Here is a 23973-nt window from a genome sequence, read left to right on the forward strand (position 1 = left end):
CTGACCCTTTAGATTCCATTTATAGTCTGAGCCTGAATGCCATCCCCCTTGACTAGCGAACCGTCCAATCCAGCCGCATGTGTCAAGATTCTATTAGGCACTTAGTGAAATATATATGCATGCCCTTATACCATTTAACACTCTGGGTCCACCTTCAAGACACTGGGCTGTGGATCAACTGAAGCACCACTCCTCTTCCAACAATCATTTTGACAGGTTCTTTTGGAAGTGCTCTTTTTTTTTTTAACCTATCCTTTTAAACAAAATGGCACCAAAGAAGGACGTGAAGAAACCTGCTGCCGCCCCAGCCCCTGCCCCGGCACCTGCACCTGCACCTGCACCTGCACCCGCCCCAGCCAAACCCAAAGAAGAAAAAATTGACCTCTCTGCCATTAAGGTAACTAAAAGGGGTGAAATGTTTGGTCACTGAAACATCTTTCAACAGTAGGAAACTCTAGGAACTTGCAAAGGGGCATATTTTTCATTGAGAGAAGTGGCGTTACTACACAGACTGGTAGATTTGGGGAGAAAAGAATCCAAATTAAAAATAAATAAACTCTGTCATTACCATGAATGTGATATTGCCTATGGAGCCTGTATTTTGCTCCAGTTTTTGTTCTCTGGTTTTCTTTTTTCCCTAAATGGTCAAAGTGCAATTTAGGGACAAAATGTGTAAGTGTGAAAAGGTGTTTCACAAATACTTTAAACCAGTGTTTTATTTTGTTCCGTTTTGTTTTAAACAAAATCTCTGTGGAAACTGGATCCCTTACCTTAATGCTACATCAAAAGAAATTTTTAGCCCCGACTTGTTTCCAAAAGTTTTAAAACAGCTGATGACCCAGTTGTCCTGGGCGTATTTATTTGACAGCTGCTTTATTTCTTCTGAAAAACAGAGGATTTTTGCAATTCAAGTTAATTCCCCCTTCAGCTTTGCTTAATAAAATTTGATACAACACCAAATTAGATCTCAGTGCAGACAATTATGCACTCAAGTGTTTCAGTGACTATAACTGTCATCTTGTTTATTTATATATAGTATTTAATTCAGAATGTGTGAGTTGCTTCTAAATGAAACTAACCCCCAAAATACTATAAAACTTGGTTATATGGCTTTTAGCTTATGTCTTTGAGCTCTTGCATACTGATCTTCAACTAAGGAGAATGTGATTGATTTTTGTGTCGACACTTTGCTGTGATCAAAGTTCTCAGTTGCCACAGATTATCTGCTTTTGGGAAAACGACGCTGTGCATGTATGTGCCTGTTACCTCTCAGTGCTGTGATCCATCAAATGTTCTCCTTCTCCTCATTCACTGGGGCTTGACTGGTCTGAATGACAGTTTGAAATCTTTCAGGAACTCTGCCTTATATGGAAAACTAATGGGCAAAAGGTCCTATTAGGTGATCTTTTCTCTTAAGCCAAAAGTTCTGTACATAATAAATCTAAATTTTGCTAATTTAATACTGTTTACCTGTAATGACCAAGCTGACCTATAAACATTTCATTGACTATTTTAGTATAATCATAGATTTAAAAAAATACTCCCCACATAAATATTGAATTGGATCATCCTCAGATCTATGTGATGACATTAAATAAATATATTCATAATTTTTATAGCATTCTGGTTAAACATGAAATTATATGTTCCAAAGTAGGAGTGGATTAATACAAATATTTTATCTTGAGTTTTTAGGTACCTAAAGCCATATTTGAAAAAAGTTGGTCAGAGAATCTAATACTGGTTAGGAACTCTTCTTAATGAATATCCACTTAGGAGGAGAAATGCATGTCAGATTTTCTGATAAATGGTGTTCTGCCTAAAGGACTGCGTATAGTTCATTAAGAAAAAACCAAATTTTTCATCTCCAGCAATTCTAGTTAATATATCTTTATAGATGCACACTGACTACATTATACAATGAACGTGATTATGGCCACTACAAGAATCCTAATCATCCGTATTATTTGACTCTCCATTCCATACTAAGACTAGAGATATGAATCAGTGTCAAAGCTATTCCACTATATTTATTGTGATTTATAAGACAATGTTACCTCTTTGTATCCAGTATTACAAATATCTGTGGGGGGATAGAGGATGTGCCTTCTTAAGAAGAAAACAAAATATCCCACTAATGAAGGCAAGCATTAATTTTCTTCCCTGAAGAAATACAAATAACACTGATTGATGATTGATTGATTGATTGACCGATTGATTAAAAATTTAGCTTGGCAGTAAGTGTCTAAGGAAAGACAAAACATCACTTTTTTAAATCCAGAGATTAAACTGATTGTCCACAGCACAGAAGTGACGCTGTTTTGAATCTTGAAGGTTTATCCTTTCATCTATATGTTGAATTCATGCTAGGGTGGCTAATGTAGCTAGCACAACTAAGCAAAAGAAGAAAACAATCTTAGGGTGTCTCTGCAGTGATGAGGTATGTAACATCTTCACTAGTTCATTGCAGAACGAGAGATGCGATGGATCCTGATAAGGGACGCAAACTAAAATGGAGCAGTTAAATGCATCTAGAAGAAACAGGAGGAATTTAACCTTTATATTTCTTTCAGAGGGCCTATTCTTAATAAAGAGAGAGAAAAGGAGAAGGATAAGACTGAAAGTAACATGTTTTTGTAAAGGAATTTAAAGGCCTTCAATGATTTGCATTCATCACTATGAAACCAGTGCACATTTATAGGTATTATAGTCAAAGAATGGACTACATCTTGAGAAGTATATAAAATTTAATTTCATCCCAGTAGGTAACAAGGCAAATTAAAATGTACATTAAAACATTTCATATTATGATGCTTTTAATCACCTAATGATATTTCTAGATATATTACCTCATATAAGTTATAAACTTTTTTCAGGCAGAGAAAATGAACTCTAAAGAAATTAATAGAGCTGTTATATGTGTTCATTAACTTTCTGAAAACTCGATAAAGAACAAAACTTAATTGGATTTTAAACTTTCTTTCATAAATCATATAATATTAGAAATCCAGCTGTCCTTGAGACTTTGAGTAATGCTAAAGTTTAAGTAACTATCTCAGTAGTATTATAGGCATGGCAACAGTAATATTTAATTCTTCACTACTATTCCCAGCTACTATGTTCTGCCTTATAATATACCATCTTTAACAGCTATGTATTTAAGTCCCCATAAACTCTGAACAATCTTTAATATTGTTAATTAGTTTTATCAATTTCTTTAATGTGCTTTGCAACCTGATTTCCTAGTTTGTTGGTTATTTAGAACATTTGTTCAGTTGTTCTGACATAAAACCTCTGATATTCACTGAGGGAATGCTTACCTGATGTCCTATGACCATGGATTTTCCAGGAGTGTCCTTTTCAAAAACACAAAGACAGCTGATATTTGAGCACTAAAGTTACTTTCCTGGATGGTTCTAAACACTCTTTGCCTTCAGAGAGCTGACACTTCCAGCAACAATGCCCGACTAAAGAACACTGTCTGACAGACTCTCAAGTGTAGGAATTAAAACCCCCCATGAGCATAGTTGCAGGCGCAAACACAAGAATTAACACCTGCTGCCCAACACTTCAGCCAAGTGTTGAAATAATGAAAAGAAAATAAATAATGAGATGACTATGTGCCTAGATTTTAAAAGATCAATGTGTAAATAAATTTTTTGCACGATGCATGCCGCAGCTGATATGTCAGGATTGCTATGAGGATATAAGACTTTGAATGATGTCTGTCCTTGTGCTGTTTAAGTTTTAATTCTCACTGTTTTCACTGTAATTCAATCAGGTCATCTCTGCCTAGACGCTGCAGGTGGTATTTACAAAAAGTGGTAAAGGTACAGAATGCATTGACAGAAACTTATCAAATAACAAATCTAAATGATTCAACACACACTTGGGGAGATTTAAACTTTCAATTTAATGGTAATGTAGGAATACAGCATTCCCAATAAATGCATGTATTTACTGACGGGTATTTAGTGGAGGCAAATATTATATATACACTGCATTACCTGACTGGCTCTGGTCCAGGTATAGGATTATTTGTTTTAATTTACAAATTCATTTTTCCTCAGCTCTAACAAGGCTAATACAAACCCAGTCCCATTTTGAAGAATTGTTGAGAAAATCAAATGAGGTCATGGCCCATGAAAGGCTCTGAAAACTACAAAGTTCTTTGTAATATAATAATAAATATTCATTGTGAATTAACTCCTGTGCCCTATTAGCTTATTTAATCCTCAAAATGTTATACTGGGGTGGTTTTTAGCCTTGTTTTGCAAGAAAATAAATTGAGTCTAATGAGGTTCAGTGCTATGTTCACAATCAGATAACTAGTAGGTGGTGGAGCTAGGATTTAATCTTGCAGGCCAAGTCCAGAGTCAACTGTGGTAATTGTATCCCAAACTACTTCCTGTTCATAAAGAGTAAATTGCTGTTAAGAATACATTGGGGCGCCTGGGTGGCGCAGTCGGTTAGGCGTCCGACTTCAGCCAGGTCACGATCTCGCGGTCCGTGAGTTCGAGCCCCGCGTCAGGCTCTGGGCTGATGGCTCAGAGCCTGGAGCCTGTTTCCGATTCTGTGTCTCCCTCTCTCTCTGCCCCTCCCCCGTTCATGCTCTGTCTGTCTCTCTCTGTCCCAAAAAAAAAAATAAATAAAAAACGTTGAAAAAAAAAAAAAAGACATTATTAAAAAAAAGAATACATGAAGAAGGCTTTTTTTTATTCTTAAATGTATGGGGTAGAGTGGATCTCATATTGCCCTGCACAGTCCTGTGTAGCCAGAGTTAGGGGTGATAGACACAAATCAGAGCAGGTTCACGAAGACTGTTGACCTTGGCCGTTCACTACTTTTCTGTTCTCTACAGATTTCCCCTATCTTAGCACCTGTTACTGACAGGTTGGGTGCTCTCTTTTACAGATGGAAGGTGGGAATATTAGGAACCTAGAAAGACTCCTAGTCACTTTGTTCTAGCTTCCTATAAAACATTTGTAAATGGAACATAGATATTAAAAAAAAAAAGTCATTATGTGAGTAGATTAGTAGTTGTCAGGGATGGAGCTGGGGATGGGGTAAATGTGTAAAGGTGGTCAGAGGGTACAAGATTCCAGTTAGAAGATGAATAAGTTCTAGGGGCACCTGGGTGACTCAGTCAGTTGAGTGTCTGACTTCGGCTCAGGTCATGATCTCGTGGTTCATGGGTTTGAGCCCCGCATCAGGCTCTGTGCTGACAGCTCAGACCCTGAGCCTGCTTCAGATTTGGGTCTCCCTCTCTCTCTGCCTCTCTCTCTCTCTCTCTCTCTCTCTCTCTCTCAAAAATTAAATAAACATTAAAAACATCATTTAAAAACTTTTTTAAAAAGATGAATAAGTTCTGGGATCTAATATACAGAATAGTGACTACAGTTAATAATACCATATTGTACACTTGAAAGGTGCTAAGAGAGTAGATCTTAAAAGTTCTTACCACACACACACACACCATACACAAATTGTTTTTTAATTTTAAAAAACTATTAAATAGATGTATCAACTAACCTTACCATGGTAATCATTTTACAATATCAAAATCATCACACATCAAATCATGTTGTACACCTTACTTAAACTTACATGATGCTATGTCAGTTATATCTCAATAAAGCTGGAAAAAATAAACTATACCAAAGTATTTTTAAAATGCTCTTAAATGTGAGGCACCTGAGTGGTTCAGTCGGCTAAGTGTCCGACTTCAGCTGAGGTCATGATCTCACACTCCGTGAGTTCAAGCCCCACGTCGGGCTCTGTGCTGACAGCTCAGAGCCTGGAGCCCCCTTCAGATTCTGTGTCTCCCCCTCTTTCTGCCCCTCCCCTGCTCATTCTCTGTCTCTCTCTGTCTCAAAAATAAATAAAAACATTTTAAAAAGTTTTTTAAATGCTCTTAAATGTAATGAAACATATTGAATTTTAAAATAATTTTGGTTTTGTTTAATTAAGTATACACATATACCAAAACTGACCTCCAAATTTTGCCATCAGGCCAATATTCTGAGAAAAATATGGGATCTCTATTTTGTTTACAAATAGCATGATTTTAACTGTAAGGAAATATCAACCATATGTCTTTTGGAGTGATACGCAGAAATATAATACCACATGTGTAATGATTAAATCTTAACCTTAACCAGCTTGAGAAAAAGAACTAGGAAAAGAACACATATAATCAATTTCTGATTAGAAGGAATGACTGAAAACATTTATAAGGTGTCTCTAAGTTTTCTTTAGGTAATTGTAAGAATTTGTTTTTTTATCTTGACCTTTCAATAACACAAATTAATTTTTAATACAACTATAATGTAACAAATTGCGGTATCAATCCATTTGCAGTGTGAATTTAACCTCAGGAGCAAATAAAAAATTATTTGAGATTACCACTAGATACCATATCAAGTTTCCACTTTTAAACATCTATGATGTACAAGAAGGGAACAGGTGGAATGGAGTGAGAAAACACTAAAGGGCATTCTGTAACTCTCCAAAATTACATTTTGAATGATATGTACCTGGATAATATCTTTGCGAAATAAAATGCAGTTTGGAAAGGAATAGATATGTTCACCAATTAATAGTGAATAGCACTTTTAATTTTAAAGATAATGAAATCTTTGCAAGACAAGGAGACCACAAAGTGACAGTGACAAATTTAGACTCTTGACATTCTAATGTTGCAAATGAATCCCCTGGCAAGTTGTCTTTAGAAGTCGTTCCATAATTACCCAGCATTAAGCACCATCTGACTCATGGAAATTATGGAAAGGATTATATTTAGTCTGCTGATACGACACTTTCTTCTGCTTCTCCTCATACTGAAATACTTTTTGTATGAAAATGAGATCTATAGTTTGTTTCTATATCAACTTCTACAGTTTGTTTCTCACTCCAAATCAGAATTTGGAGGGCAAAAGTTGCAATATACAAGCTGTAGTCGCTTCAATTATATTAGTTAAAAATTCAAACTATTTGGATGACAGATCCTTGTTATTCTGGCCATAAATTAATAATAGTGAATTGAAGCCAGAGGAAAAAAAATTACCTTAGAGATAAAACCACATCTACTCAACTTTATAGTCTTTCTTCTGTTGTGGCGAGTGAAGTCTTTGTACATAGCACGTGCCTAATGGTTCAACGTCTCCTGTTTCTGAAGCATCTGACTCACTTGAACACAGTTTATGAAATTATATTTTAACTCCTCTTTATCTAAATTACTTGAAAATAATTTTGCTTAATGAGTTTTTAAGCACTAAGCCCTTTTCCATTAAAAAAGGAAGTTGAGGTTGATTCTACTAACAAAAGTATGGAAAATTCACACCAGTGCAGAACATAGCAAACCTAGAAATCATACAGAGGAAGCTGCGACCCAGATAAGTTATTTAATCAAAAGACACATGCTTTATTATAATAGAACAAAATTCTGAATGTTTCAATCCCTGTCTAGTTCCATTCCCATCATATCAAAAGACCTGAAATCTCTAAAATGGTAATGCCAATATTCATAAATCCCTGTGGTCACAAAAAGAACTTTTATTCCAGATGAGGAAAAAGCAGATACTTTAAATTTCTTAAAACACATACACCAAGAATTTTTCGAATGCTCACATTTTTTAAATACAAAGAGGAAGGAAGGAACAAAAACACGACTTGGATTGTTAATAAATTGCATATAAATAAATGTACAAAGTAGAGAAGGTACAACTCTTAAAAAATCTTAAATTTATCAGTTATTAACCATAGGTAAGCTGAAGAAGTATAGACTTAGGCCACATGTTTAAATTTTTATTAAAATTCACCTAGGCCTCTCATTAAGTCTTGTAGGTCTGAATTGTGTTATCTTACAAATTCAGCCTTTGCTCCAATGTGACTGAATTCAGTTGACTAGTCCACACTTTCTGAGCATAGAATTACTTATTTCTCCTTCTGTTCAGATCAATGTATCCAATATAGCCATCTACTCTCTCTTATATTGGACAGCCTGGACTGGTACTGTATTCTCATTGTTCTTAATTTCTCCCTTTTATTTCATATTATAGTCACCAGCCTAAGTATATCCTTTGTTGAGGTAAAATAAAAAATGAAATGAAAAATATGCATTTCCTTTAAATCAAATAAGTTACTCTGAGGCACAAAATTCTAATTTCCAAAACAGTATTTCTGCTGCCTTTTTATGGTGATTCACGGTAACTCTGTGAGATTAGAATGAAAAATAATAATCTAAGTTTTTCTTAGGTTTTGCATACATTCTAGGTCTTTAAATGCCTCTCTGCCAGGCATTAAATCAGAGAACATGCAGCAATGTTTTCTTGCTTGAAAACTGGCCCTGCTTAGATTAACTTCTTTACTTAGCCTTACCAGTCATTAGCCTCATTATGTCTTGCAGGGAAGATGAAGGCTGTTAAAAGACCATAGTCTATGTTCCTTCCTAGGGCATTTTCTCTCAGTATTCAACGTCACGGATCTCCCAGATCATCCTTAATTATAGCTCTTCTTGATATACTAAAGCTTAACATACAACAATTTCAGAGCCTGTTTGATTAAATTCATCTTAATATTTCCCCTATAAATTAATTCCTTCTATACACTAGAAGCTTTATTTTGTCTTTAATCAGTTAACCGAACATCACGAGTACTTTTCAAAGTGAGAAAACATCTGTAAACATTGCAATAAAAATCCTTTTCACCACCAGTCCCTTGTAAACTACTACTTACTTGAATCCAGTACTAAAGAGCACAGGAGTCACAAAAATATGGCATATAGCTGTTGTACTAACAGTCTAATATAGGTATGTAGGCTAAGATGGAAAAGCAAATTGAGGGTTGGCAAATTAGAATTCCTAAGCATAAACATTTACATATAATCTAAGGAAAGACCGTGGAAATATAAAGGCACATACATCAATAATTCAAAATGAGCATGCCTCGTATGTGCTTGGCATTTCTAGGTGCTGGACCTATACCCCTGAAGAAGAACATATCACCTTCTATAGAATGTAAGCTCTTTGAAGGAGATGATGAAATCTCCTCCCTCATGGAATATAATATTCTAGAGGAGAAGCTAATGTTTGAGGTTGGAACTTACTGTGCATATGCTCTAATGATTTTAATTTATAGAAAATCTGTTGAACAACTAATACAGACAAGGTATTTTATAGAGCTATGGGAAATGAGTTATAAAAATAAGGCAGAGGAAGCACTCTAGGGGGAAAAAATTGGGGTGGGCCCATGCCCAGTTTGCATCATGGACAAAGGTAGATGGTTTTCACTAATGCCCTGGACTTTCCAGAAGTTTACAACCAGGAAGGTTAAACATCTTTCAGTGGGAAGAAAGGAGCTGAGTAAATAGAGAGAAAAGATTCTTTCAAGAGGAGATTTTATCAGGGCTTTGAAGAATAGTTAATTTCTAAGAAACAGAGATGAGAGGAGAGGATTCCAGGTAGAATGGACTTAAATCTAATTTTTTAAAACAAACCAAATGATGACAAAGCAAACGGAGGCCAAAATCAGCTGACATTTTGTATTAATATCATGTCTTTGTTCAAAGAACTGATTACTTCATCATTCCAACACCAAGAAAGAGATGCAAAGGAAACTTTTCATCATTTGTAGAAGTGTACCAGAGAATAAGTAGCAGTTCCCATTTATTCTATGACCACAGCGTTCAGGTCTTTTAACTTTTAAATTGTAGTTTATTCTCTAGGCTAGAATACACTGTTGCTTTTCTGCTGTTATCAATAACTTGCTTAAATGTTTACTTTGATTCTCAATAGGTACAAAAAAATCTAAGCTCTCATCCTTTATGTAGTAAAGTTATATAGAGAAAGTAGAGTAAAATTGTCTGACAACCGCCTGCCACTTCTATTTTAATAATAGTAAACGTTTACATAACATTGAAGTGGTTAGGAATAGCTTAATCATAGTATAAATACAACTTTAAGAATTATTTTCCAGTGTACTCCACAAGTATTATACAAATTGACCATATTTTGTATGTATCCAAGGACACATTTTTCTGCTCAAAAATAAACCTCGCCAATAAGCATTATGTAGGGCAAATGATAGGCATTCTGTAGGGCAACTTTGATGGATTTATTTTGCATTATTTGTAGTCTTTAGTTCTACTAAAGATATATACTAGTTTTCAATGTTAGCCATAGGGCAATTTCAATTTAACGACACAATACATAAATATAATTATAAGACTAAAAAGAACACAAAGAAATATGGCCTGCTCTCATGGCTTTAATTTGGGCATCAAAAACCATGAGGCTCCAAATTACACACTTATCAAAGGTTAGAAATTTCCACCTTTGTCCCTCCCTTCCATTTCCTCCTAATAATCCAAAGCATCTAAGTTTTTCTATTAACTTCCATTTCTCATAAATTCTCAAAATGTCTATTTATTAAAATACATTTTATTGGGTACTAATATTTTTTAAATTATGTTTTCAGTCCTTACTTTGGGACTTAACACCCTATGAAATTTGTTTCACTACTTGTGAATTTGGGACAAAAAGTGATATGCATTTAATATTTGATTTCTTCCTAAATGTTTCGAAGTAAAGCCACAAAGGATTCTTCTGTCTAGTGAATGGAGACTTCATGCTTTTTGTGACCATTCCCTTAAAAATAGTTGCTGAGACAATACTTAAATCAAAATTTATCTCCAATGTTCTTTGCACATATAAGCTGCTTTAGGTATGTAGAAAACTGATAAACATGTCTGAATGTACGTGGACATTCTAGGACTGATCTTTCCTAAGGACCACTTTTCACAGTATCATTCCAAGAATCGAGTTCCTTCCTATTTTCAGGTAAGCTGCCATGAAAACCCACTACCAGCCAATCCCTTAGATACCTTTAAAATCCTAAAGTGCCAACTGGCACTTTACAGCCCCTGCTTTGGGTTTTTCTGGTTCTCAGTCTGGACTCTGAGGATGGAGGAAATACCCATTTTACTGTACAAAAACTAAGGGAGAATGGTGAAAATGGAGCTTTGAACTATCCTGGCTTAGATAAACTCTATACTTCCGAGAACACAACTTGCAAAAGAGTGGTCTTTAGTTAGATTTCAAGAACTGACCACACCTTCACTTGGCTGAACTCTAAGAAACACGAAGAATGTGCATGGCCTTTTCAAGTCTTCTGAACTTTACCACCAAGGACAGAGCTCCGCAGGCTCTTCCTTCTATAGTAATTGCCATTTGAAACCCCAACCCAGTCCCATCCAATAAATTCCATTAAATATCAAAACTTGCTGATGCAAAGTTTGCAAAGTCCATAATTCAACGAGAGAAGGGGTCAGCCTGAGTGTTCGAGAAATTCTAAGCTCCTCTGCCACTGAACAAGTAAGAAGCTTCTTAAAGGAAGAGGCTCCAAGAGAACATCTCAGGGATAAAGACCATAAAAGTACTGACAGGCTTCGTCTCATTATGGCTGTCCACTCCTAGGTTCTGGTTTCCTAAAAATAGCCCTCAGGGTACAGAGCCCTCCTTCCCTTTGCCCTAAGAAAGCTAAAGAACTCTCCAAGGGGAGTGGCCACGTCTCTCTGAAACCTGATGCTAGCTGTGAGGTCACAGCTTCCCCAGAAATAAAAGGCAGCCTCGGCAAGCAGGCCCCACTCAGGGACTGGAGCGGCCCTCAACTCACTCTTCAGCTTTGCCGCTGTTCCTCAGCCCAGAAGTTCTGCCATGGTGGGTCCTGTGAGAAAACTCTTTGTCCTTTATAGGAGGATATAGCCGTGGATATGACCTTACTGAATAGAAAGGCAGTAAAGGAGCAGAACTAAGGAAAGAACATTCAGTATAAGTCTGTAGAATCTACTTTTGCTTTTGGTGATGTGGGGTGAGGATAGATGAATTCGAGCTATTATGCTAACTGAAAAAGAACATCTTACTCCCCAAAGCAGTACTTTATGCTTCACTAACTTTTGTTATATGACATAAGGTTTATTATATCTAAACATGGGGGAAAGGAAATTGCTACTATAGCAAAATACTATACTTTTAAAAACAGTCTGATGAAGACAGCTAAAATAAGTAAGCTATTTCCGACCCATCAGACACATGGTCGAGCAAAAACCTCCTAGTTAAATAGAAGAAAGACTTAAGGTGATCTTTTTAATGCAGTGTATCTCTATTTCTTAATTCAGTGTATCTGTGTTAGACATATTTTAAATACATCACAGACTATTATGTTATTCCAGGAAGTATCTGACTTAGCATTTGTTAAATCATTGATTCATTGATTAAGATGCAGAGAGATATTCCCTAATTATCTTTTGCAATAGCTTATTTTTCCTAGATTCCAAAGTATCCTAAGGCCACCTCTTATTCTATGACACCTACATATCTTCCTAGAAATCTCAGAACAGAGAGCACTCATGCTTCTGTCAATGCATTTGAAAGAGTACTATTGTTTCTTTCTTTCTCCCTCTCTCGACACTGCAGTCCTTCAGTGCCGACCAGATTGCTGGTAAGTGAATTGAGCTTCTCTACTCCAGATGTAGGCAGAGCACTGCCTGGTTTCTGAAATATCCCTTATCTCTAAGGCATGTTACTGCGTGGCTCAACCTGTTTGTGTCCAAGCTATGCCTGACCTCTGAAAAGTAGGCTTGCTTTTGGAGCTTACTTTGAAGAATACTCAGGGAATGAGCTTGGATACACTTAAAAATAAGGACATTTTTGTTTGGTTAAAATATTCTTTGTGGTTAATTTCTTTCTAACAGATCGAGTTCTCTAAGGCACAGCAGGATGGTAAGTTTAAAAGATACAGTTGTTAATGTGTGCACACTCATAAAGATGGCATGTGAGAAAACCAACTCCCCTGAGATGAGATCAGCTCTTCCTAATTATCCCCACTGGTGTAGCCACTCTAAATATAAATGCTCTCAATCACTCTAAATAGAAGTTTTCTCAACTTGAACCTCTTGCTTATAAACAGTAATCAAAGGTTTATGCAAACAAAAGATAGACACCATAAAATAGGTCCTTGCAATCACTGTTCTAAGTAAAACCATTTTGATAGAGTAGCCAATACCATAGATAAACCCCAAAAAAGTTGTAGATTTTGAAAGGCTAATCTGTTCATCAAATTCCTGAAGACAGATTTGAGAGGTCTGAATTGTTCCATTTAGAAAATAATATTGATTGTGAACCTGCCCAATTACCAAACCTACATAATTTCAATGGGCATCACAGTGAGTTGAGAGAAACAAGTGAAGTGGATACAGAATAAAAGTGAATTCAGAGACAGAGAAGGAGGAAAAGTTTATCATAAAACTGTGCAAGAAACATTAGACATCTCCTGGTCTGTCTTTAGAGAGCTGATAGGACTTGTTCAATGACCCAAAATATTAGTAACAGGCCCAAACTCTGGTATTAGTTTAAACTAATTAGAAATTCATTTCACAAAAAGTTACTAACTAGAAGATTTCAAATTTTTAAAATTCAAGAGAAGCTGAGTACTTTCCCTAACATTTCCTTCAGGTCTTTGGACCCAAGAGATCCCATGTCCCACGAAGTTTGTTTTTTCACTAGAAGCGTAGGAGAGAATGTTTTATGGACTGAAAGTGTCACAAGTTCAAACAAACTGACACAGAAATTACATCTAAAGAAGTGAGGGAGAGAAAAACTTTAGTTATATGATAGCATACATAAATAATTATAATTATAGGTGTTTAATAAGAAACTATTCAAATACTTGGTTCTGTACCTAAGAAATGCCACATTTTTCAGTCTGTTTCAATGCCTAGAATATTTCATGTCTGGACGTCAATTAAGAAAAAAAAAGGATATTTGCTGTAGTAAAAACTCACATGTATCTACATCATGGTTGATGATCTCATGTCAACAGATCAGGTGATTCAATGACTCAGAACTCAAGAGTATTTGAAATTATACTACAAAGGACTATTTTTTTCTTATTGAAAAAAAAATGGTAATCCTACTATATTTTGTTTGAATTTTAATGCATTTTTAACGAGTGATGCTGCTACATTATCAGCTACCGCATCCCAGTCCTCTCAAATATCCAATTTACGGTGTCACTTTGGCTGCCAAACTATGGTGGGACTAAGCAACAGAAGACTTACTGTTGGCCAGAAGGACAGAAGGACTTACTGTTGACCATTAAACCTATAACTACATATATGAAAGAAGTTTTAGATCTAAAAGTTCAGGAAGCATTGGTGGGGTGGACTGGTTTTCTCCTTGTGCCAGGAAAGCGAATGTAAGCTCTTAAAATTTCAATGGAAATACAATGCTTGTGGAAATGAATGAAAACTTCTTTGGTTTCCTTCCTTGTTCAATGATTAAAGAGTTTTGGTCATGGCTGCTCCATTTGAATGTATCACAGGTTGGAAGAAAAGGGAAAAAAAAGGAACGTGATTGCATTCTAAAGGTCTAAGTCCTGTGATGTCCAGTGGAGTTGCCACTTAGCCACATGTGGCCATTTAAACCTGAATTTTAATTAATTAAAAATAAAAGCATTTAAGCAGCTATTTTCTCAGTTGCACTACTCATATTAGTGCTCAGGGGCCACACAGGGCTTTGGGGGCAGCCCAGACATAAAACATTTTGATTGTCACAAAAAAGGTTTCTAGTGTTGGTCTAGACCAGGGGCTGTCAAATTTTTTTCTTAAAGGGCCAAATTGTCAATATGTTAGGCTTTATTGGGAGTACAGAAAACAACTCCACTCCATTGTTGAGGTTTAAAAATAGCCATAAACAATACATAAAATAATGGGCTACATTCCAATCAAACTTTATTTTAAAAAACAGGTGGCCAGCCCCTAGGTAGCAGTTTGCTAATCCATATTCTAGACTCTTGAAGAGAATAAATCTTAAAAATCGGGGGTAGGAAGAGCAATATCTGTCCTTGGCATTTAAATCAACAAAGGGTTAATGTCAGAGAGATTCTATTACAGCCCATAAAATCCTATTTGTATATCAGCATCTAAGCAGGGTAATAGTGAGCCCTCCGAGCAATCTGTGCATGAAAGCATGGAGCCAGTAACAAGAATAGTTCAGTTTCACATGTCTCTTAGAAAGATGAAAAATAATATTTGACTAATAATCCTACTGTGCCTGCAGCATGCTTTTTAGGTTAAGGGAATGGTCTGATATAGTCAAATTGCATAGAATCTGAAGGGAAACCTTTAGCCAAGAATGGTGACATGATCTATAGTTGATTGTGAATATGTCTGGTACAACCTTCCATCAAGGGATGGAGGGATGATAAAATAGGGCATTTTGCTGAGTAATCTATCTAGATGGCATCTTTTGATCTAAGGCCATTAATGGTCTAAAAACACTGTTTTCAGCTCATTAATAAGTGGTTGTTTTGAGTGTTGTCGGGATTAATCCAACAAGTTGTCATCAATACTTTTGGGTTCTCCAGAAAGTCTAATTTAGTTAAGTTTAGAAAGTTTCAGTTAAAATGTCACTTCTGGCCCCTAAATCCATAGTAGTACCCTTTTCTGTCTTTTTGGCATATACTTTGTTAACATAATCCTGAAAGGCAAAAACAATTCCATCAACATAGAGTGACAAAATTTAGGTAAAGTCAGCAACAAAGTGATTGTGATAAAAATAGACAACACTTTAAAGATATGTACTTATACACACACATAAAAGTTCAAATAAAACTAGAAATATCTGAATAAAATTGGTGGAGTCTATCAATGTGAATATTCTGTTTGTGACAATATTGCCATAATTTGGAAAATGTTACTATTGGGGGAAACTAGACAGAGTATTTAAGAGATCTCTCTGTAATTTTTTTTCCTTAACATTTCAGGTGAATTTACAATTATCTGCATAAAATTGTAATTTAAGGGGCGCCTGGGTGGCGCAGTCGGTTAAGCCTCCGACTTCAGCCAGGTCACGATCTCGCGGTCCGTGAGTTCGAGCCCCGCGTCAGGCTCTGGGCCGATGGCTCGGAGCCTGGAGCCTGTTTCCAATTCTGTGTCTCCCTCTCTCTCTGCCCCTCCCCCGTTCATGCTCTGTCTCTCTCTGTCCCAAAAAAATAAATAAAAAACGTTGAAAAAAAAAAATTTAAAAAATTGTAATTTAAAAAAATGTGTACTTAAATTCTAAAGCCAATATGGCGACATGCTGTCATATGTATTATCTGAAAAAGAGTAAAGTTTAAACAGATTATGATAGTGATATATCCAAACAAATATTTCTCCTTCTGAATCGATTACATTGGGAGCCCATTAAAGTCATACACTGCAGTGGTTAAACGACACTATTGAACTCAGAGATTTGTTTCACCTTTCTAATTTTTTTTTCCTGAGAAATGAGGTTGCTCCTGAAGATAACTAGTCCAGGGGGGAGGCTAAGAGATTTGTCCTTCAGGAAGAGGGTTTTCTAAATAATTTGAGAAACCTGGGTTAACCTCTTATAACACAACCCTGATTGAAAATTTGTCTTCTTGAAATTTTATTAACTTTCTCAATTATGAGGAGTTCTTAAGGTTTCTCAAGACCTCAGAATTTCTTAACCCAGTCATACTTCTCAGGCAGATGAAGGAAATATGAATAAATACATCAAGGAGCTTCAATTTCCATATCTGATTAAAAACAATATATGATTTGAGGCTGGAAATGCTGCTTTAAAATAGTCCCCAAAAGAAGTGTCAGAAAGGATTGCCAATGACTGTTTGAGCTAAGAAAAGGAAGAGTTCAAAGATAACAACATAAGTGGTTGCAAAAGGTGAAAACAGAGGAGAGTGAACTGGATCCTTGATGAAATTAGGGGTAATTTATAGGTCTAAGGGAGAAAAAGTATCCTAAAGCTTCTTGCTTCTTGCAGAATTCAAGGAGGCGTTTCTCCTGTTTGACAGAACAGGTGATTCTAAGATCACCTTAAGCCAGGTCGGTGATGTCCTTCGGGCTCTGGGCACAAATCCCACCAATGCAGAAGTCAAGAAGGTTCTGGGAAACCCCAGCAATGAAGGTAACCGTGTTTTCCCAAGAAGTTGGGAAGCAAGATTGTGTGTGCATGCACACACGCACACACGCACACACACACACACACACCACAAGGAGGGGGGAGGGGAGAGACACAGAAAGGGAACTTTATTGAGAAATAAGATCCATAGAATAGAGCTTAACTTGTTCTTGATGGTAAATGTGCTTCTTGTCTGTCTAGAATCTCAGTTTTTCCTCATAAAATAAGTGAACCTTCCTTTGAGAATTTGCAAGCATGATAAAATTTCATGCCAATGAAAAGAAATAAAATCTAATGCTAACATTGTCATCATCATCATCCCATCTAATGCTCATAATTTAAAGGTTAATGAATAAAATCATATCCAAATCTGCACATTTTTTCCAAACCTTCAAAGGCAAAAATACATTTTGACAAAGATGTTTAACATGGCCAAAACACAATACATTTTGTGAACAACTCAGCAAATTGCAATGGCACACTTCTAGAAAAGATCTACTCTGATAAGAGCTGTGGAAATAAAATCACAGTGCTTTCAAGAGGTTGACAATGCCTGCTGACTTTGCCCAGTGCTCAGTCTCTTGACACCCTGCTCTGTGCCATTTTAAAAGAAACTCACCTCTCCTAATTAAGAATAGACAGGATGTCATTTTAATAAGAGTATTTTCTATTCCCAAAGAATCACAAGAGGACTTAAAAATTGAAGCCAAAATGTACATTCAGTCCCCCAAAGTAAATCCCAGGACAAAAGACAGTAGATATTTAAGTGGCAAATTGTAGACATCTTTTGCTTGATATGGTCATCCAGTTATTAGTCTGGAACAAAAATATTTTTTTAATTCCAAAGATTCATGGCACAGTGTAATAGTCTATTGGAGAATAGCACACTGAACAAAAAAGATGAGAAAAAAACTGAAATTTTTTCAAGTAGATATTTGAGCTGTTTATCTTTGCCATGAGGGGGAAAGAAGGAGGGGAGAACAAGTAATCTCATTTTCCCCTTGATAACTGAAAAGACTATTTTCCTTTTATACCAAAGCGGGGGAAGTGGAGCTTGAATTTATGCAAACGGACTTCTAAATCACTCCACTGGAATTTTTCTCAAACTTCACTTTCTTTAGAGGAAAATGTCTAGGTAAATCATTCAAAAGGTAGCTGAGAGCATGAGATAAAGTGAGAAAATGATAAGCCAAATCTTACTTTGTAAATGCCATTTTGTAAATTACCAAACATCTATCTTTAACAGCATTATTAGGTAAATAAATGTTCATTTATTCAATGTTCAGATGTGGTCTTTTCAATATCGTTCAATTTCCATTCTATGAGGAAGGACTAATAAAAGGGAATTTTGACTTTGCGGCTACATAACTTTGTCCATTCACATACATCTGGATAGTCTGTTTTATACTTTTGTTGTAAATGCGATTTACCTTGTTTGTTGTATATTTTTACATTGCTTCTTTAGTATTTGTAGAAAATATTAAATTGACAATACTAATAAAAAGCAGTTAACACTTATTCAGCACTCGGTTTGTCCCAGGTATTGTAATAAATTTCGCATGTGTTATCTCATTTAGGGCTCACACTAACACTCTGAGGAATCTCTCTTTTACAGATGAAAAAGTTGAGGTACAAAAAAGGGTGAGAAAGTTGCCCGTGATCACACAGTTATAAATGGTGGATTGGGGATAGAAGTTTAACACTGGGACTCCAGAACTCACGCTATCATCTATCACCAACTTTTTGTCATCAGCAATTTACTAACTGAAATTTAAGCTATATGAAGATATTTTAGATCAGCTGGAATGAACTTTCAAGTTCAATTTGTGATTCAGAGATGACATTTTATGGTAACTAATAACTCTCCAAATTGCAATTTCTTCCAGAGATGAATGCCAAGAAAATTGAGTTTGAACAATTTCTGCCCATGATGCAAGCTATTTCCAACAACAAGGACCAGGCCACATATGAAGACTTTGTTGAGGGTCTGCGTGTCTTTGACAAGGAAGGCAATGGCACAGTCATGGGTGCTGAACTCCGTCATGTTCTAGCCACATTGGGTAAGGAAAATTTATTTCAGTAGGCTTCATAGGACAGAATATATAGGAAAGAGCATGAATTAAGGAAATCAAGTTATAACAAAGTAGGTAGGGAAGAAAAGCTATTGGTAAAAAAGAATAGTCAAAAATTAATGACCATTTCTACTGGCCTCAGTGCCAACAAGTTTGTTTGGGGAAAGTGGTAACTTAAGTTACTAGTAATGAGTAACTAAAGTAAAGCATGGTAGTCCACATAGGATAGAGCTTGGATGATCAGGTATAATGTGTATTTAGGTCATTCATTAGAAACAATTCATTGACAACATACTAAGTGCCAGAAGAACAGGATGGGCTTGATTTCTATCCTCTAAGAGCTTAATCATAGTCTCAAGGAACCCAAAACTGATCAGTTATGGTGAAATTCTGAAAATATTCTCTGGCCTTCTTTCTGAACAAAGAGTTTTCTTTCATCAGGTGAGAAAATGAAAGAGGAAGAAGTGGAAGCCTTGATGGCAGGTCAAGAAGACTCCAATGGCTGCATCAACTATGAAGGTACAATCTCATGTGCTTTGGTATTTACAGCAACTCTTAACTGATTGGGTTGTTGATGGACTCCTTCCAAGCTTAAAATAACTTCATCTCTGTCTTCTTTACTGAACATATACATGTTATTTATTATCAATCAATTACACAATAACTCTAAAAAGATATTCTCTAAGAATCTGCCCGTGTACATAAGATTTTTATTCCTGTGGGTTTTGACAATCCTGGGCATTGTTAAATAGCTTAAAATGTTTTCACATGTATTCTTTCTTGCTAGATCTTTACCACATTTCTGTAAGATAGACAGGGTTTATGCCAGAATAGGGTTTAATAGAATATTAAAGTTGGAGAGATCTCAAAATCTTTAACAGCAAGTAATTATGAAAATGAGGAAACTGAGGGCCAAAGAGGTTTAGTTTCTCAGTGAAGGTCATACCATTAATGGAAGGGCTGTTACTAAAATTTAGTTCTTCTCCTTGTCTGGTGTTCTTCCTTTCATGGCCAGCTCTCTATGCTGTGCTACCAATTTAGAGCAGCTTCACCCAAAGGGTTGGAAAAACAACACTCCACACAAAATACAGATGCAAAACAAAATTCCATGACATAATTTGTAAAATTTAAAATTTCCAAAAAAATTGAGAAACTTTTCTATCAAAAAGACTAATCTAGCCACTTTTCAATAAAGCTACGTTGATAGCTTTGATGTAAATGTCGAGATGAAGGCTAATGACTTGGGGAAAAGTAAGAACAGAAAAGCAGGGAGAAGAAGAGGGGAGGAGAGGGCAGGAGAAGAGGCAAGCAGTCAGCCAAGCACATTTTCACTGACAATCTTAATTAAACACTTTTTCCCCTGCAAACAATGTTTTACGTTTGGTTATTACCATAAATGCATTATATAAAAGAAGAATCATTCAATAAATATTGTTTGCACAAGTGGTTAGTCATTTAGAAAATAAAGTCAGATCTGGATCTCATACCAGGATAAATTTCAAATGGTTCAAAAATTTAAATGTAAAACCAAAAGTGTAAAAGCCATGGACGAATTCTTTTATAACTTTTAGAGTGGGAAGGTCCTTCTAACACTGATAAAAACCCAGAAGGCATTACAAGTTTTGATAAATTCAACTACATAATTTTTTTAAATTCCATATGGCAAAAGCCACCAGAAGCAAAGCCAAAAGACAAATAGCAAACCATTAAAAAAAGTAATCAGTATCAGAAAAAGCTCATTTTCCTAATTAAAAAAAAAAAAACTATTGCATACTAATAAAAAGACTACAACCCAATAGCAAAATTCATAAGTACATTGGAAATTCACATAAAAAGAAATTTTAAAAATCTATAAATACAATGTTAAACTTCACTAATAATAAAAGAAATGCAGATTAACAGTACAAGGAGATACCATTTTTCAATAAGCTGACTGCCAAGCATTAGAAGTGTGACAACACTTTGGGTTGAGAAGAGTGGATGGAAACAGGAAATCTCATGCATTCCCATTGGGAAGGCATATCATTAAAATACCAATATGGTTATGTAGTACTAACTATTAATTCTAGCGAATCTACATCACGGGATGTAGCTTTTAGATATGCTTGCACTTGAAACAAGTGATACATGATTATTCACTACGTTGTTGTTGGTAATAGCCAAATGTTTTAATAACTTAATGTTCACTAACGTGGTATGTATCAAATAGACTCTGGTACACTACACAATGAAAAACGCCTACACAATGAAATTCCCCACAGCTCCCTCCCCACTCCCCAAATAATAAGGATACTCTGGTTTGCAGTCATTAAGTGAGAAAAGAAAAAGAAAAATAGTTTGTAGAATATGCCACCATTAGGGTGAAAAAGAGTTTCAGAAACACATATTTGTATTTTCTCATACATGCATAATACCTCCACCAATTTCACCATAAAGAGAGACACTAGATAGATGGGAGGCAGTGGTGAGGAATATTTCTTTTTTATTATAAACTCTTTCATACTTTAAAGAAACTTCTAACCATGTTAATGTACCATTTATTCCAAAAATTAAATTTACAAAGTCAGGGGAAAGGCCATGAATCCAGGATGAAGAATAGTAGACTATACCGAGCTTTAAAAAAATAAATGCTAGTATTACAGCTAAGGAAAATTAAGATTGAACTAACTTGCTAAACCTCTCTTTTATTAAACTTGATGGTTTTCTAACTCTAAACCGTCTATATTATGCCCACAGCTTTTGTCAAGCATATCATGTCTAATTAAATGGAGCTCTCAAGGTAAATATCTGTTTGCTCTTTATTATATAAGCTCTTTCTTGATGCTGTATTTTTTTAATAAATTTAACAGTTTCACTTTGTGCTATAAACATAATTAGTATTAGTTCATAATTAAGATTTATTTATATTTACCAGAAAATATCAACCCATCGAAATGGGTTATTTGGAAATAGAGGGCTTTTGTATAAATGTGTAAGCAAAAATCTCTGAGACCTTTGCTTCCATCTATAAACCCTATCTTTGATTGTGTTGTAATTATGCAGTGAAGATTCAAACAAGCCAGAGACTAGTTCATTAATTTATCTGGAACATAACACTAATAAAAGTAGGGGCCTAAGTTCTTTGAATAATAGATGTCACTTTTAATAATTACTGCTCTAGAAAACGAGGTTATCACAGTTCAAAGTTAAGCACTTGAAACAAGATTATTATAAGCAGGAAAAGGCTTACCTTGGAAGTGCTGGTTCATTTTTTGTTTTTTCTTCTTTTGCACTTCAGACTATTTCCTCCCCAGCTTTCTTTCTGAAAAGATGCAATCAACATCTAACTCATTTTCCCTTTTCCTTTGTAGATCAAGCATTTTTAGGACAACTGGCTGGAAACTTATTGCAATAACACCCATGACTCACTGCCCAGATCTGCGTCCCATCATTCAGAAAACAAAACGATGTGGACCATTCTAGATGGAAGGACTCCCTGAATTTTTATATACTTCACGTTCCTCTATGAATTGTATTCATACCACACAAGCCAAGTGTCTTCCTGCTCTAGACAAGAAGGATAAAATACTCACAACCTCAAATTCAAGCACCATTCTTTATTTTCTACCATGGGTCATTGAACATCCTTAAAACACTAAATCAATAAATAATTCTGGTCAGTCGGGAACGTTCAAGTTGCATTGTGTTTTTACCTTATTCCTTAGAGAAAATAATTTTTAAATTTTTAAGTCTTTTGTTAATGTACAGAATATGGATGAATTGTAAGCTTCTAAAGAATAAATCCTTGCAGTCTGCATAGTAATCACAAATGGAATAATCATCATCAAAATATTATTGAAAATATGAAATAGGGAACTGAGGAAATTCAGGTAGGATCAGAGACATTTTAATATAAATTATCCAGGCAGTTTAAGAATGAAGCAGGTTTTTTCAGTTTTGTGTAAATCATCGTGTACATGCCTTGACTTATCACTTCTAGTGACAATCTAGCCTATTCATAAGAGAAAGTCCTACGAAGCCCTGATCCTTCTCACTGAATGTCTTCAAGGATAAAATTTAAAGTGACCTTTCCATGGTTACTTGAAAAAACCTCTCTGTATGAGACTGTTACTCAAGAACTCAAGATCCTGTCTATTTATTTCTGTCTCCAAATATGACCCCTCTACTTTGCATGCCCATGTCCCTGAATCTTGGTTCAACCTTTTAACACTTGTCCTAAATGGTAAGACTAATGATTGAAAAGTTCAGAGTGTAAACTTACTTTATAATCTCATCATGCTATCAGGTATCACTTTTTTCTTTAGAACAGAGGAAGAATTTGCAAATTAATAGTCATCTATACGTAAGAGATAAAGTGACAAATAGTTCTCCCGCTCTCTAAAGAGAGACCTGTAATATATGTGATTATAAAATCTCTGAAAAGTACCTGTTTGCCTATACATTTTTGGAAGCTGAAATTTTTGGGTGCTTCAGGTCAACATGACCTTCCACCTTTAGCAAAGGGTACCCAGAGCTCGGGGAGCCAACAGCTTCAACTCTGACCTATGCTTTTGTAGCCAAGATGATGTTGAGACATTATAATCACTCTTTTTAAAAAAAAATTTTTTTTGTTTATTTACTTTTGAGAGAGAGAGAGACGGAAAGAGAGAGAGAGTGAGTGGGGGAGGAGCAGAGAGACAGGGAGACATAGAATAATAAACAGGCTCCAGGCTCTGAGCTGTCAGCAGAGTCTGACATGGGGCTGGAACTCAGGAACCGTGAGATCATGACCTGAGCTGAAGTCAGACACTTAACTGACTGAGCCTCCCAGGTGCCCCTATAATCACTCTTTTAAGGAAAATTCACTATGGCCTCAAGATCCTTGAGGCCACGTTTTCCTACGATCAGGATTCAGAAATTTTGCACAGCACTGCCTACTAGAA

General features: G+C 35.7%; 1 protein-coding gene and 1 long non-coding RNA gene across 4 annotated transcripts in view; one reads left to right on the forward strand and one right to left on the reverse strand.

Annotated features, from left to right (window-relative positions):
• LOC144617127 (uncharacterized) overlaps nucleotides 1-23973 on the reverse strand; it is a 179575-nt gene that overhangs the window by 91321 nt on the left and 64281 nt on the right. The window lies entirely within an intron of this gene.
• On the forward strand, nucleotides 126-22725 carry MYL1 (myosin light chain 1). Of its 2 annotated transcripts, none has more exons than XM_078450911.2 (7): nucleotides 126-397; nucleotides 12752-12779; nucleotides 16842-16985; nucleotides 18866-19039; nucleotides 19493-19570; nucleotides 21788-21830; nucleotides 22402-22725. In XM_078450911.2, the coding sequence occupies exons 1-6, from the start codon at nucleotides 266-268 to the stop codon at nucleotides 21814-21816; spliced, it is 585 nt and encodes a 194-aa protein (XP_078307037.1). In that variant the 5' UTR covers nucleotides 126-265; the 3' UTR covers nucleotides 21817-21830; nucleotides 22402-22725. The 2 variants fall into 2 exon arrangements, with proteins under 2 accessions (XP_078307037.1, XP_078307038.1); XM_078450912.2 differs by lacking the exons at nucleotides 126-397; nucleotides 12752-12779 and adding exons at nucleotides 11629-11717; nucleotides 12474-12498.

Source organism: Panthera onca, chromosome C1 (assembly GCF_046562875.1).
Source record: "Panthera onca isolate mPanOnc1 chromosome C1, mPanOnc1 haplotype 2, whole genome shotgun sequence".
In the NCBI taxonomy this organism is placed as follows: domain Eukaryota; kingdom Metazoa; phylum Chordata; class Mammalia; order Carnivora; family Felidae; genus Panthera; species Panthera onca.